The sequence below is a fragment of the Triturus cristatus genome, chromosome 1_2 (assembly GCF_964204655.1).
Source record: "Triturus cristatus chromosome 1_2, aTriCri1.1, whole genome shotgun sequence".
Taxonomy (NCBI): domain Eukaryota; kingdom Metazoa; phylum Chordata; class Amphibia; order Caudata; family Salamandridae; genus Triturus; species Triturus cristatus.
The window spans coordinates 130,351,494-130,368,629 of NC_140580.1; the positions used below are offsets into that span (position 1 = coordinate 130,351,494).

General features: G+C 51.8%; 1 protein-coding gene across 1 annotated transcript in view; it reads right to left on the bottom strand.

Moving 5' to 3' along the window:
- CCDC172 (coiled-coil domain containing 172) overlaps positions 1–17,136 on the bottom strand; it is a 552,772-nt gene that overhangs the window by 7,549 nt on the left and 528,087 nt on the right. The window contains exon 7 of the mRNA XM_085618563.1: positions 304–391. Within this exon, the coding sequence (XP_085474689.1) occupies positions 304–391 (88 nt within the window). The remainder of the gene's footprint in view (positions 1–303; positions 392–17,136) is intronic.

Consider the following 17,136-nt stretch of genomic DNA (forward strand, 5'->3'; position numbering starts at 1 on the left):
ACTATACAGCAAACTTTGTAATTCTGAAATATGATGGAGACCTACAGCAGCAAATTGGTATTATTGCAGTTTCAAAAACACTTAATATAAGTTTATATGCTCGTATTTCAGTGTTTCCATGGCCCTTTTAATTGGATCGATTTAAAATTTGAAAAGCAAAATTTTCTCATAGCTACCCTGAAACATTCATGAGGGAAGCGGCATGATCCTTTTCAAATAGGCCAGTGCGCTGATCACTGCCTAATATTCACCAACAAGTCACAGCAGAAAACATTTAAACTATGTGTGAGCAAAATGGCATACCGTCTGCAGAAATTCAACTTCTGTACGAAGCGCCTCGTACATATGATCAAGGCCACCATCTTTATATATTTCCAATTCATGTTTGAGCCTGCAACAAAATAATTTGCATGTTTAGCAATATGACACACTTCATTAACACATGCTGTTAGTATTGACCATTTTAGATACGTCATAAAGGACCACATTACGAAAAGGGGCGGGAAAACGCTCCTGCATACTTCTAGTGCGCTATTATGTCCGGATCCGTAATTTCGGGGTCTGGAAAAGACATGATAAGATAAGGCTACACGCAGAGCCAAGCCCCATCCTCCAGCATCGGCAGGGAAACAGACATTGCCCTGCCCTGCCTTACACATACCTTTCCTTGCCCAGATACCTTGTGGCAGAGGTGTGGCGCAGTGGCAAGGGTGCCTGACTCCGGACTACGGGGGTTCACGGTTCGATCGCCGGCGGCAGTCACCATGTGACTCTGGGCAATAGATCGCTTAATCTTCCCAAGGACCCCCAGCGCCGGGACACCACTTCGGAGGTAGCTGTGCCCTTTACAAATACTGGTATTTCATTTCATTTCACCTGTCCCCTACCCCTCACACCAATACCCTGATCCCATTTACTACCTGTTCTGAGCTGGTGGGAAATGGGAAGAGGAAATATGCCCAATAACGGGTTTGAGATGGGGGTAATGAACTCAGTATTAACCAGTCCGCATGTTATTCTCCATTCCAGGGTAAGTAACTTTTAAAGTGAGGAGTCTGAGATCCTAAACCATCGGTATCTCTAGGGGCAGCTCCTACGCAATGGGGGAGGAGCATCGCCCCACTGGCTCAGATCCAGCAAGTAAATAATAAAACAGTATCTTAGTATCATTTTATTTTTCATTTGCCGGCTCTGAGCCAGCTTGTGAAGGGAGGGGTGGGGCCAGGGTATGGGAGGGGGGAGTAGGAGTGCTACGTACACTTTGAAGTCATGTGTGTTTGGCCGGCCGTCTCAGGCCGGCCAAACACAATTGCCCACTTAGGTTTCTCTAGCCCAGCTGCACTGAGCTGCTGTGCTGGAGAAGCCCCACAGACTCCTTGACCTGAACGGAGCATCTTCTCAGCCCCTCAGGCTGATACCCGCGCTGCTCTCATATGAGAGAAGTGTGGGAATTGGATAGGAGTCTGATGCTTTCCCAGGGACTCCAGGATCTGCAGCAGAGGAGCATGAGGCGGACGGCAGCAAGTGTTAATTTTTATCATTAACCCTGTCTCCCCCCTCCCCAGCTGCACGCTCCCCCACGTGTTTCCCGCTGGCCCCCTCTCCTCCCTTCCTGCCCCCCCTGTATTTTATCGTGTCGGCCACCACTGGACATCTCCACACCAAATAATGGGCAACTCATACTGAAGGCGCTCAAGTTTTGCACTATTATAGGTAAATTCAAGGACACTCATGCTTTCAAATTCGTCAAGAAGAAAGGCTTGGGCAATGTTACCATGATTTGACCATGTGACCTGCAGCTTACGCACAATTACCAGAAGCAGGGACTCAACGTACTGAGCTATCCTACTGACCATTCCATTCCTACTGTATTACATACAGGGCCCTGACCTACGAACATATTACCTGACTAAAACATCGCTATCCCATCACATGTAATAACACCAAGGTCACATGGATACTCGCAGCGAAACAAAAACACATAAGAGTGGGAACACTTGGAAACAGATATCTAAATGCCTTGACACACCTAAACCTAGTATGTAATTTACAATAGGACAGAAGGGCACATGTCATTTTGCCCAGTGCCACGGATCAGTAGCGTTTAACCTAGTAATGGCTTTATGAATTAAATATCTCCAAGATATCGTGAAGTAAAGTGTCAGTTCTATTAAGAACACAGAGGTGAGGATTATGCATGACTTTCTTCCCAATTTGTTGCTGAGCAGCTTCAAAAAACACAACACCACAACACCACAACAAAGATTAGTAATCCACTGAGTCCCCTAAACAAAACATCTATGGTCTCCACATCCTGTTTCCACGTATAAAACATTCTCTTAAGAAAGGCACCTACTCTCTTTCTTCGTACGAGCCCTTTCTTTAATATTGAAACTCCTGCTTTTGATTGATTGATATGTTTTGCTTAATACATTTAAGGCATGATAAATCTCAATTTGCATATTCAAAATCACAAGAAACAATACTTAACCCAACTCAAGTGCTTCAGATGTCCCCAAAGCCAGTCTGCTATCTGGTTATACTTGCCTATGAGGTATTCCACCCATACCACACATTGTCCACTTTGAGCAGAATCAACTAGGATACCCTGACCTTGGATAACCATCTCACTGCGACGGGAGCCCACCAGGAGCGCTAAGCAGTTGATTAAGAGAGACTGTTCTTCTGCTGACCAGGAGCCTCCAGTGATCACATCCCCACATCTTGCGTTCAACTCTAACACAACGTCAGAAGTGGAGCTGAAGATGGCCAATTCATTTCATGTCTCCATATGGTCGAGTCACCACAGAATTTCCGATCGGACCTCCTCCATTTGTAGGACTTCTCTGAATATGAAAGACCTCTCCTCAGATGGGAGGCCTTGAGCCATTGGAGAGCCCTGTAATGTATGGACCAAGGAAAATGGCTTGTATCGAGGATGCCAGAAGGCCCACTAACCTGGCCAGCAAAACTAGAATTCTGTGCAGGAGTTTTCTTAACTCCTTCCAAATGGGTGCTATCTTCCATGCTTTCAGTGTTGAATCTATAAGAAACTCCAAGAAAATGATCTGACGAGTTGGGCGAGGACAGCCTTGGCCTCAATGATGAAGCCTAAACCTTGAAATAGCAAGCTCGCTAGCTCCAAATCATGCTGAAGTCAGTCCGCCTGTCAATTCTCAAGGAGAATATCACCCAGATATACAATAAACCTGACACCTCTGGCCCTCAAGAATTCCACTGCTAGTTTAGTGAAATACTATGATATGGACGAAAGACCAATGGGGAGAGATGAAAATTCAAACACTTGACCATTTCATGAGACCTGCAGAAAGTTCATGTGAGGAGGAAAGATCAAAATTGTGCGGTACGTCTCATTCAGATCCACCCTGGCAAACCAGTCTTTCGGGCACAGTACGTCTTCGAGAAGATGCACGCCCTCCATTTTGAAACGACGATAAATTAGCTAGCTGTTGAAGTCTCTTAGTTTGATTACTGGCTAATGTCCACCATCCCTCTTGTCCATCAAGAAGATATTGCTTAAGAATCATCTTGGGTGGAGCTTGGTGGGCACAATGACATGCTCATTGAGTAATATTGTCACATTGGCTTTGATGAGCAGAACCTCAGTGCCGGAGGAAAGAGAGGCTTAGGTCGCGGTTTTTAAATCGGGGTTCGATAGAGCACTATTTGAAAACCTGCACCATCCAAAGGACCTAAGCATACCCTGTTATTTCTCTCCATTTGTGGAAGAATTGGTTTACTCTGCCTCTCATCTTTGGATAAAAGAAGGTAAACTCATTACTTGAAGCACCGCCCAAGGCATTGGCATCTCTTCTGAAAGTTACCCTGGCACTGCGGCCTCTGCCGCCTCTCATCCGCAAGATGCCCCCTAAGTGCTTGCTATCGTGTAATTCAGTGTTCATTCTGCCCTGATAGTTTTGAGAGTTCCAGGGGTATTGCCAGCCGGCTGAGCAAACTCTGCCAAAAATCTTTAGGTCAAAGACCTTCTTCATGGCTGTTGGGTCTTATCTAAGGAGGAGAATACAGTGACAAATTTAAACAACTCCTTGATGAAGGGGTTGTCAAAGAGACCCCTTAGACCACAGGGCCAGCCTCCGTTATTGCCATTGCTTCAAGCTTTGGGTCTATCTCAGTAACTGATCACCTTCACTCTGATGACAAAGTGCAGTTGGCATTGCCTAAAAAGCACACAGCTCTCTGCGCCCGTGTGTGAGGAGCTCATGTGAAAAAGGTTCCCGGTTTCCTTTGCTCCTCTGCCGTGCAGAGAATTTTTGTCAAGCTGTTTATCTTGGCACACCCCCAGGACCTTTCAATCCCCTTCTTGGAGTATTTAATTAATGTTGTTTAAAAGGTGGCATTTTGCCATCTATTTCTGTAGAGATCTAAGGATGGCCTGGGAATTCGGTGCGATGTCAACCCCTGACTTCTTTGTCTGTGTTTGTAGAGCCTGCTGCTCATGTACTGAGCTACTTTGGCCTCTGGCGGCCACCCCAAGGAGCAGTAGTTATAGATACTATCAAGATCCAGCATTCCTTGGGGTTCTTTGACCCCCCCTGTCCATCCTCCGAGAGGTCGAGATCCACCCTTCAGGTTGCCATGGTCAGGACCCGGTTTTTCGTTTGACTCAGTCTCAGAGTCTTCTGGATCTTCACTGTCCTCTCCTGCCCCAAGATGGGGGGCTCCTTATACTATAAAGGTTATCATAAGGGTGGCACAGACATTCATCTTCCTCAACATTGCTGACTCAACTTTCAAGGTTCCTATGAATTTAGTAGGACTGTGTAATATATCAACAAAACTTCATAATACAGAGACCAACTCTTCTTATATCAACAGTAAATGTTGGTTCATCTAGCTCATAGTACCGCATTGAAACTCCTAAACCTCCAGAGTCATAGATGCTGTCGGCAACCTCAAACATGACCAGTGTCTTATTCCCAAGGAATTCATGGAAACAGATCTGTCCCTTTCGTTTGACAATTATGCATGCCCAAAGTTTTACAAAGAGAAGAGACAATAATACATTTTCCAATGTTTATTGGAAACATCTAATCCTTGGAAGTAAAACATGAACTGCGATAATTAAACACATGTGACACATCATTGTTATATGTAAAGCTACAATGGCTCTGTCGGGAAGAAGGCAATTACATCGCTAATAAAGACCAATCTTGTTAAGAGTACTTTATGTGACTCTCTGCTCAGGTAAGTAGAATTCAAGCAAAACATCCGTGGATGTCAGCGCGTCTCAATCTGCAGGACTGACATGCATGGACTTTTTGCCTGGATTTACTCTGAATCATCTCCGTTGCACTGATTAACTGCCAACTTGACATAGGACACGGTCTGGGTTGGTTCAACATCATTGTGTTGTTTTAAGGCGGATTTATTGCTTCAACCTCATCTCAGAGATTCTACTTACCTGAGCCTTCCTGACAAGTGCAGGTCTTTCTGGAAGCCCCCACCCAGCGAGGGACGCCAAGGGATACCTCCCACTTGTTGGGCTGTCTTTTTGTCCTGAAGAAACCCGCTATCACACCTCATTAACGCATTATCAGGGTCGAAACGTCGATGTTAGAACTGTGGTCACCAATTCCGACTTGGCGTGAGGTAGGAAGGCACCCGAAGACAATGTGTAAAGCGGTTGTGCAGCACTCACCCACCTGGACTCATTCATGCGCACCCAATGAAGGACACCACAACAAGTTGTTTGGTAAAAAACAAGATTCTTTATCTATTTCAAATCGAGGTGAACCAATTCATTTCAGGAATAATGCAGATACGATCACAAAACCATGAATTAATTTAGGTACATATTCCAGATAAACGCAGGGCAACAGTCATTTCTTCACAGTAGATAGCTCAGTGCCTTTCAGGGCAACAACCAAATCAGTGCGGCATGAAACAGGTATAAGTTCATTCGAACAGTTACAACAGATAATCACAGGGCAATATTTAACTCATTCAGATCAGGACAGGTGTAAATTCCCCTCAAGTGAATAGCACCAATAACCTCCTGGCGACAAGTAACTCCTTCTAGCCCCAACACAGGCACAGATCCAGTTAGGGGTCTCAGGGTGTGAACAGATCAGTCAAACAGCTATTGGATAGGGGAACATCAAGGTGTCAGACACCCCCAGGGCACGCGTGTACTTTATCAGCCTATCTCTGGGGGGCGTAGTGCATACCAGCAGTCAGCATGAGACAGCAGTCCCCTTCCTCACTCAGTCCCCCAGCTCTTAACTGTACCGGGTGGCAACAAGCAGTTAATTGGGGGTTCCTGGGGCCCAGGGACAGTCTCCTGAGGGGAGGGGCGGTAGCGGGGCTGCCTCGCTATTCCTGCAAACTCTCCGCCCTCCCCCCAGGGGGCTTACCTTACACCAGGGGCTCCGCTCCCCATTGGGAGTTCCAGGTCAGGCTGGAGCCCGCGCAGGCAAAGCGGGCTCCCCGTGGCTCTTACTCGCGGTGGGGGCGAGGCAGGGGAGTGTCAGAGATGTCCCAGCTCTCCGGCGTCTTCTTCGTCTCGGTGCCGGGCACAGGCCTTGTGGGGCGCGCCCGCAGCGCCCAATCCCTGCGCGGCTTGCTGGGGGCACGGCAGCCTCGTCCAATGGCTGCTCGGAGGTAGCGGGGGGCGTGGCTGGTGACGCGGCCGGCGCCCTGTCACATGACACGCTGGCACGGGCCTTCCCAATACCGCGGCGGCCCTCTCCATGCTTCGGGGGCCGCGGCGGTGATGTCGGCCGCTGGCGATCCTTGTGGCAGCAGGCGCCGGGCCGTGGCGGTGATTCTCGGGCCAGCGGCGCACTCGTCCGCGCCACCGGCAGTGCCCCCTTCTCCTCAGTGCCCGGGCCGCAGCGGTGATCCTCGGCAGGCAAGTGCTCCCAGGACTCAACGTGGAGTCGCAGGTACCGGGCTACGGTGGTGATTTGGGGGCATGCAGCGCTTGGCAGGCTTAGCGTTTGGAAGTCACCACATGGATGGGGCACAGCAATAGCTCCGCTAAATCCTGGGCTGCGGTGGTGACGGCTTGCAGCGCTCGGGACCTTAGCGCTTGGGGGACAAGGCAGGAGGGAAGAGAGGCACGGCAGCAGTTCAATGTTGCTAGGGCAAGTAGCGCCCAGAGGCTACACAGCGCTTAGGAACAGTATGGGTGGATTGATCTTCTGAGGGGCACAGTCCTGGCAGTGCAGCGCTAGGTGGGCACAGCGCTTTACCTGTGGCTCCTGCAGGGCTCATAACAGACAATCCACGTCTCCAGGGCAGCGCTTCTCTTAGGGGGGATGAAAGATGGCAGGCCTCAGCTGCAGGCTTTTGAGGGGAAGAAGGGGGTTGAGTTGGCAGGCATCAGAGGCAGGGTGGGTCCCTGCAGCACACTGGAGATGGTCCCCTGGGTTGCCCCCTCACCAGGCAAGATCAGTAGGCAGGCAGAGTCCCTCATCTAACTTGGGTACAGCAGGGCCTAGACTCAGTCAGTCCCAGTAGTGTAGGTTTCTCCCCTAGGCCCAACCGCCTATGCTCCGGCAGAGGTTCCCCCAGGTCCAGTGGTGCCCCAACTGACTAGTCGGGCTTCCCTACTTTCCTTTTATACCCCCAGGTCAGGTGACCCTCCTGCAAAGGCGGCAAAGCATAATCCCTCCAAGGGCTGGAAGGTTCCAGGAGCTTCCACATATTAGTCTCTGGGACAAAAAGGCGGGATGGAAAAAGATACTGTATCCAAATGTCCCAGACTGCTCCTAACCACTATTGTGTGTATGCAATGGCCACTCCGCAGTAGCAGGGGCCTGTGGCAGCCATGTTGTTAGGAGAGAGCACCTGCACCTCAGCACTGTTTAGCAGTGGTAAGGCACCCAGAGACCTAGGGCCAACAAAAAGATGGCGGAAAAAATGAGGCAACAAGGGCAAAAAAAATGGGTAGACCACCCTAGGGCTGACAGGTCTTACATGCGTCCCACCCCAGCCGAAAGGGGGGAGAGCTACCCAGCCTCTAGGGAGTTCTCTTCACGGAAGAACCGGGAGAGACCGTCAGCGTTGGTGTGGTCTACTCCGGGTCAATGTTCCACCCGAAAGTCCATCCCCTGGAGGGAAATGAACCACCTCAACAATTTGGGGTTTTCGCCTTCTCATTTGCATGAGCCATCGAAGGGGTCGGTGGTCTGTCTGAATGAGGAAGTGAGAACCAAAAAGATATGGCCTCAGCTTCTTCAGGGCCCAAACCACGGCGAAAGCTTCGCGTTCTATGGTACTCCACCGCTGTTCCCGGGGGAGTAGTCTTCGGGAAATAAAGGCCACTGGCTGATCTTCACCTTCCTCATTCAGTTGAGAGAGCACAGCTCCAATGCCATGCTCAGAGGCGTCTGTCTGCACGATGAATTCCTTGTTGAAATCCGGAGTCCGAAGCACCGGAGCGGTACACAACGCGTGCTTCAGGGTCTAAAAGGCGTCTTGACTGGCAGCCATCCAGATGACTCTACGGGGTTGCTTTTTAGATGTCAACTCAGTCAGAGGGGCCACGATAGTTCCGTACCCCTTAACAAACCGGCGGTAGTAACCTGTGAGGCCGAGAAAAGCCCGGACCTCCGTTTGGGTTTTGGGGGGCTCCCAGGCCAAGATGGTCTCAATTTTGGCCTGGAGGAGTTGCACCTTACCCACCAGGTGTCCCAGGTAGACGACAGATCCCTGTCCAAACTGGCACTTGCTAGCCTTGATGGTTAGGCCAGCCCGTTGTAGAGCCTGTAGCACCTCCTGGAGGTGCTCCAGATGGTCCTCCCAGCTGCTGCTGAAGACAGCTATGTCTTCAGGGTAGACAGCGGAGAAGGCCTCTAGGCCAGAAAGCACCTGGTTAACCAACTGCTGGAAAGTGGCCAGAGCATTCTTCAGCCCGAAGGGCATCACCCGAAATTGAAAGTGGCCCTCGGGGTGGAGAACGCAGTCTTTTCCTTTGCTCCATCGGCCATGGCAATCTGCCAGTATCCGGACGTCGGATCGATGGTACTTAGCTGCTCCCAGTCGGTCAATCAGCTCATCCGCCCTAGGGATCAGGTGTGCATCCGTCTTGGTCACGGAGTTCAAGCCACGGTAATCCACGCAGAGCCGAAGTTCCGGTGTGGTGCCCGGTGGGGCCGCTTTCGGCACCAACACCACCGGACTAGCCCAAGGGCTACTGGAAGGCTCGATCACCCCGAGCATAAAACATCTTGGCCACCACACCCTGGATGCTGGTCTTCACCTTTTCGGACTGCCGGTAAGACTTGGTTTTCACCGGCTGGCTGTCCCCTGTGTCCACGTCATGGGTACACAGATGCGTGATCCCAGGAGTGAGGGAGAACAACGAGGCGTACTGCTCCAAGACCTGGCGGCAGTCCCTCTGTTGCTCAGGGGATCAAGGATGGGGAGAGGACCACTCCCTCCACCGATCCATCCTTCTCTTGAGTCGCCAGGAGGTCTGGAAGAGGCTCGCTCCCTTCCTCTCCGCTCCCATCCATCACCATAAGGAGAGCAAGCTCCGATCTCTCATGGTGCGACTTCAGGCGGTTGATGTGGAACACCCTATGGGGCTGTCGGGGGGTCTTGAGGTCAACGACGTAAGTGGTCTGGCCTCTCTTCTCCACGGTGTCGTACGGCCCAGTCCACCGGTACTGGAGGGCACTAAGCTCTCCGGGCTCCATGACCCACACCTTCTGTCCAACATCCAACTCCACCGTCCGAGCGTTGCAGTCATACCACTCCTTCATGACGGCTTGACTAGCCTCCAGGTTGTCTGAGGCTTCCTTCCACAGCTTGGCCATCTGGCTGCGGAATGCCAGCATGTAGCTGACCACGTCACGGGGAAGCTTCGTAGAAGTCTTCTCCCACCCCTCCTTCACAAGACTGAGGAGCCCCCTAACAGGGTGGCCATAGAGCAGGTCAAAGGGGCTGAACCCGACTCCCTTCTGCAGCACCTCTCGATAGGAAAATAGCAGACAGGGCAAGAGGACGTCCCACTTCCGTCTCAAGTCCTCTGGCAGGCTCCGGATCATCCCCTTCAGAGTCTTATTGAAGCGCTCTACGAGCCCGTTAGTCTGGGGGTGGTAAGGAGTGGAGAACCTGTAGGCCACTCCACACTCCTTCCACATGGCCTGCATGTAGGCCGACATGAAATTTGTGCCCCTATTTGACACCACGACCTTGGGGAATCCCACATGGGTAAAAATCCCCATCAAGGCCCGCGCCACCGCAGGTGCAGTGATGGTCCTCAGAGGGATCGCCTCCGGGTACCGGGTGGCGTGGTCCACCAATACCAAGATGAACCGGTGTCCCGAAGAATTCGGCGGGTCCATTGGCCTACCCGCTCAAAAGGGGTACCGACAACTGGGAGCGGTTCCAGAGGGACCTTCAACCTGGTCCCAGTCTTGCCACTCGCTTGACAAGTCTTACAGGTCTTGCAAAAAGTGTCGGAGGCAACTCGCATTCTGGGCCAGTTAAAATGTGGGACCAACCGAGCAAAGGTTTTGTCCTGGCCCAGGTGTCCTGCTAGTGGTATCTCATGTGCCAATTCTAGCAGAAAGGCCCGGTAGCATTGGGGGACCACTAAGGCCCTAGATGACCCATGCACCGGAGCCTTAGGCTCACTGTAGAGGAGACCATCCTCCCAGTAAATATGGTAATTGCCGATCTCTTGGTCCGTCGCTTGGGCTTCAGCCTGTCGCCGCATACCTTCAAGCATGGGGCACTCTCTCTGTGCCTGACAAAATTCCTCCCGGGTAGGCCCTCCTTCCACCTGCCACTCTGCAGGGGTCGGCACGTCCCCCATGGGAACAACATCCACCTCTGCGGACTCCGGGGTCACCTCCGCGGGCTCCCCATCCATCTCGCAGGGTGTGTCCTCCACAACGTCCTCCTGACCAGCATTGGGCTGGGCCACTGTTTCAGGCTCCAACCCGGGTTGAGTTCCTTGCTGGGCAGCCATGGACCTCGTGACTACGCAAGTCCATCCTGGTAACCCCAGCATCTCAGCATGAGCGTTAAACTCCACCTCCTTCCAGGCGATATGTTCCAAATCGTTTCCGAGCAGACAATCCACTGGCATGGCAGGGCTGACGGCGACTCTCAACTGGCCTGAGACTACTCCCCACTCAAAGGGAACTTGGGCCACGGGGTAATGACTCAGGCTGTTATCAGCCATTACCACCGGGTGGAATACTTCAGGAATCACCTGCTCTGGGGACACCAGCTGACGCCTTACCATCGTCATGCTGGTACCCGTGTCCCTCAGAGCCTCCACCTCCTCCCAGTTAACCCGCACCCTCTGCCGGTACTTGGCAGTGTTCAAGGGCAACTGTGTCACTGGGACCATCTCTCTATCCCCCTGTGAAACCAGGTTCAAGCCTGTCCACTCACCCCCCTCATCTAGGGACAACTCCTCCCCCAGCGCTACACTAGCCACCCCGGGGCTCTTACCTCCTGTGGGGGCTGGGGACCATTTGCGGCACTGGGGATTCCCCTTGTAGTGCCCAACCTCCCCACATTCGTAACACCGGACAGTTCTGGGCTGCTGACTCTTGTCAGGGTAAGTGGGTTTTGGTGATCCAGACTGGGGTGGGGAACCTATCCCCTTCCCTTGAGGTCTATTTTGGGGGCCTTTGAAGAACTACTTCCTTTTATCCCCCCCTCTCTCTTCTGGGGTGCACCCTGTCCGCCCTTCTGGGTGTTTCCCCCGGGTCCCTTGTGGGACACCCGGGTGCTAACCCAGGTATCTGCCTCTTCCGCAAGCTTCCGAGGGTCGTTCAGCTTGCGGTCCACCAGGTGTTGACCTAGGTCTGGAAAACATTTATCGAGGAGGTGCTCTCTTAAAAACAGATTGTACAGCCCCTCGTAGTCGCTCACTTCGCTGCCACGCACTCAACCCTCTAAGGGCTTACGTGCATAATCACAAAAATCCACCCAGTTCTGTGTGGGAAGCTTATGGCTGTTGCGGAACCTTTGACAACATTTCTCTGGGGTGAGACCAAACTTCCTAAGCAGGGCCTCCTTCATGACAGGGTAATTGGTTCGCTCCTCCCTGTCTAAGGCCAAGAGTGTGTCCCTTGCCACGGGAGGCATGTACCGGTACAGGCCACCCCTCCAGTAACTCTCGGGCACCCCATGGGCTACCAAGGACACCCCATACGCCGCCAACCACTTATCTACGTCATCCGACACTAAAACTGGCCACCACCTCCCTCAGTAGACGTAACTTAGGCTCTCGTGGAACCTCAGCGGGTACGCTGCCACCATTCCTGTTGCCTTGCGCCCCTAGCTGCAATGCTTTCAACTCCAACTCCTTCAGGCTGAGCTCTTGCGCAAGCTTCCTTTCCTCCATGGCTAGCCTCTTCTCCTCTCTCTCCTTCTCCACCCTAGCAAGCTCCAACCTCAATTGCCACTCCTCCCTCCTGTCCTCATACTCCTCCACTGACACAATCCCTTCTGACACACTACTGCCTGCCCTGGAACGTCTCCCTGGCAACACATTGTCACTAATGTCAACCTGCAGTAGGTCCAACTCTCCTGGAGTGTCCGGTTCTCCTCGAGTGCCCGGCTCCCCTGGAGCGCCCGGCTCCCCCTGTCCCTCGTCCCCTCTCCCCCCGGGTGGGCCAATACTCATGCCCTCATGTCTTTCTGAAGCTCCTCCCTCTTGGCGCCTTGCCTGACGGACACGCCCATCCCCTGACAGAACTCCTTAAGCTGCGCCACCGTATACATTTCTAGTTTGGCCAGCTCGAACTGCATCCTGACAGGTGGGGCCCCAGACAATTCAAGGGAAAACAGACACTAGGACGTATGCAACAGGTCAAAAACAGGAGCCTATACACTCAAGCAGACAGTGAAGGGCAATCGATAGGCTTGCGTTAGGATAGGTGTCCAATTGCGGCGCACACTGAATTCCTGTAGGGTGCTGCACAAGCGCAAGTCCTAATCCCACCGCTCAACACCAATGTTAGAACTGGGGTCACCAATTCCGACGTGGTAGCTTGGCGCGAGGTAGGAAGGCACCCGAAGGCAATGTGTAAAGCGGTTATGCAGCACTCACCCACCTGGACTCATTCATGCGCACCCAATGAAGGACACCACACCAAGTTCTTTGGTAAAAAACAAGATTCTTTATCTATTTCAAATCGAGGTGAACCAATTCATTTCAGGAATAATGCAGATACGATCACAAAACCATGAATTAATTTAGGTACATATTCCAGATAAACGCAGGGCAACAGTCATTTCTTCACAGTAGATACCTCAGTGCATTTCAAGGCAACAACCAAATCAGTGCGGCATGAAACAGGTATAAGTTCATTCGAAAAGTTACAACAGATAATCACAGGGCAATATTTAACTCATTCAGATCAGGACAGGTGTAAATTCCCCTCAAGTGAATAGCACCAATAACCTCCTGGCGACAAGTAACTCCTTCTAGCCCCATCACAGGCACAGATCCAGTTAGGGGCCTCAGGGTGTGAACAGATCAGTCAAACAGCTCTTGGATAGGGGAACATCAAGGTGTCAGTCATCCCCAGGGCATGCGTGTACTTTATCAGCCTATCTCTGGGGGGCGTAGTGCATACCAGCAGTCAGCATGGGACAGCAGTCCCCTTCCTCACTCAGTCCCCCAGCTCTTAACTGTACTGGGTGGCAAGAAGCAGTTAATTGGGGGTTCCTGGGGCCCAGGGACAGTCTCCCGAGGGGAGGGGCGGTAGCAGGGCTGCCTCGCTATTCCTGCAGACTCTCCGCCCTCCCCCCAGGGGGATTACTTTACACCAGGGGCTCCGCTCCCCGTTGGGAGTTCCAGGTCAGGCGGGAGCCCGCGCAGCCAAAGCGGGCTCCCCGCGGCTCTTACTCGCGGTGGGGGTGAGGCAGGGGAGTGTCAGAGCCGGTCCCGGCTCTCCGGCGTCTTCTTCATCCCGGTACCGAGCCGGGCACAGGCCTTGTGGGGCGCGCCCGCAGCGCCCAATCCCTGCGCGGCTCACTGAGGGCGCGGCAGCCTCGTCCAATGGCTGCTCGGTGGTAGCAGGGGCGTGGCTGGTGAAGCGGCCGGCGCCCCGTCACATGACACGGGACACGTTGGCTTCACCGGCCCGGCGCGGGCCTTCCCAATACCACGGCGGCCCTCTCGAGGCTTCAGGGGCCGTAGCGGTGATGTCGGCCGCTGGCGATCCTTGAGGCAACAGGCGATCCTTGTGGCAGCAGGCGCCGGGCCGCGGCGGTGATTCTCTCGTCAGCACCACCGGCAGCGTCCCCTTCTACGGAGCACCCGGGCCGCAGCGGTGATCCTCGGCAGGCAAGTGCTCCCAGGACGTGGAGTCGCAGGTACTGGGATGCGGCGGTGATTTGGGGGCATGCAGCGCTCGGCAGGCTTAGCTCTTGGAAGTCACCACATGGATGGGGCACAGCGGTAGCTCCGCTAAATCCTGGGCTGCGGCGGTGATGGCTTGCAGCGCTCGGGACCTTAGTGCTTGGGGGACAAGGCAAGGGGGAAGAGAGGCACGGCAGCAGTTCAAGGATGCTAGGGCAAGTAGCGCCCAGAGGCTACACAGCGCTTAGGCACAGTATGCGTGGATTAATCTTCTGAGGGGCACAGTCCTGGCAATGCAGCGCTAGGTGGGCACAACGCTTTACCTGTGGCTCCTGCAGGGCTCATAACAGACAGTCCACGTCTCCAGGGCTGCGCTTCTCTTAGGGGGGATGAAAGATGGCAGGCCTCAGCTGCAGGCTTTTGAGGGGAAGAAGGGGATTGAGTTGGCAGGCATCAGAGGCAGAGGGGGTCCCTGCAGCACACTGGAGATGGTCCCCTGGGTTGCCGCCTCACCAGGCAAGATCAGTAGGCAGGCAGAGTCCCTCATCTAACTTGGGTACAGCAGGGCCTAGACTCAGTCAGTCCCAGTAGTGTAGGTTTCTCCCCTAGGCCCAACCGCCTATGCTCCGGCAGAGGTTCCCCCAGGTCCAGTGGTGCCCCAACTGACTAGTCAGGTTTCCCTACTTTCCTCTTATACCCCCAGGTCAGGTGACCCTCCTGCAAAGGCGGCAAAGCATAATCCCTCCCAGGGCTGGAAGGTTCCAGGAGCTTCCACATAATAGTCTATGGGACAAAAAGGCGGGATGGAAAAAGATACTGTATCCAAATGTCCCAGACTGCTCCTAACCACTAGTGTGTATATGCAATGGCCACTCCGCAGTAGCAGGGGCCTGTGGCAGCCATGTTGTTAGGAGAGAGCACCTGCACCTCAGCACTGTTTAGCAGTGGTAAGGTGCCCAGAGACCTAGGGCCAACAAAAAGATGGTGGAAGAAATGAGGCAACAAGGGCAAAAAAACGGGTTGACCACCCTAGGGCTGACAGGTCTAACAGTCGACGATAATATATGGCTCAGTCTTAACAAATCTCTTGGTGTATATCATTGAGCGGTCCTGCCACAACCAGAGATATTGGTTCTGTTGTTGTTCTGACCATTCTTCAACTTGTACATACTTGTATATAGCTTCACTCTTGTATATATGCACTGCACTACCAGCACTGAGCACCCACTGTCACTTTAAAACACTGGTCACTTTAGAATTGCGCCTCACCTTGACAGCCCTTGAAAAATGTGTTTCTAAAAAATGTTTTGTGAAAACTCAAAAGAAACAAATAATAATAATTTTTGCAAGCGATTTTGAGTCATTATTCTGTATTGTTGTGTTCCAATATCTGTGCTGTTGCACGCTGCGGTTTATCCCATTTGTAGTACTCTCTGGCATATTGATTACGCAGAGAGTCACATAAAGTACTCTTAACAAGTTTCGTCCTTATTATCGATGTAATTGCCTTCTTCCTGACAGAGCCATTGTAGCTTTACATATACTTACCCAGGTTCTGAGGGACCCAGGGTTCCTCCATTGTGTCTATACCACATAATTGTTATAAGCATTATTAGAATGGTGAAAAACACAAACAATTCAACCATATTAATTGTTCATAATGTTACTCCTATCTATTACTAGTACCCCTACTCTAGATAGAGCGTTTTGGGAGTACCCTCCTGCCAATCCAAGTTGGAATGATCTAACCCCATATCTTGGTATAATGTCTGTGGAAGCTGGTCTCAGTGCATCAACGAATATACTCCATCTCAGTGTGCAAGCCTGCACACATCTCTGCCTGCGCAGCAATCTTCCTTCTTCAAATTAATGTTGAGGCCTGTGGAGGTGTCTGTGATTCACAGCTCTCTGCAGCATTCATGATAACTCTGGAGTGAAAAGCCTCTCAGCAAATTCACAACGTTTCGGTGAGCGGCCGATGTTTAACAAATAAAACACCGGACATATCTCATTCAGCTAAAGACGCAGAATAACAACTTTACTTAGTTTGGTGAAAAATGAGTCGTCTCCTAAGAGTACACAATAAAGCAAGGACATTGCGTTTTAGTTTGTGGGTCCCTGGAACTAACAGTGCAGACTACAGAACAACAATGTCTTCCAAAAATAAACATGTGCGTGGCATTTTCTCGTGTTATTGAAAAACATGTTCAAACCACCATGTTAAAATGATGCTAAATTAAAAAGATAAACAAAAATGGAAATATAATCCCTGTAACACACTCATGTGCGACTATCGAAAGCATCTAAAAGGAGATGGGGAAACTCACCGCTGTCTGGGTGGATTTGATTGGGCCTTCCCTTGGGTTTTGATTTTACACTTACTTATGCAGGGGGATCCTCCCTTTCCCCATAGGGGGTTCATGCTCACCTCTGCGGTCATGCGGGAGAATCTCTCTGTCTGTAGGGGGGGAGGACGCGGGGGAAGCGGGTATTAAAAATAGAATAAAAAATAAAAAACGTACCTTCTCGCCACTTTGTGATTTGTCTGAGCACCGTGTTTCGGCGTTCAGACCCTGACTGGGAGCATAGGCATTTTCTCCATGCAGGCTGTAATGCAGCCTGCACGGAGAACATGCGAAGTGAGCAACACTGTTTTGCCAGCTCGAGAGGGACGGACAAGCAGTCACTGCAAACTTAGGAGGGTGCTACCACTCCTCCCCTGCCCCCCCTGACACAAAGCTGCCAGTAGTAGGACAAAATTAAATGATAACGCAAATTATTATCATTTTATTTCACAGCTAAAAAGCAGTGGG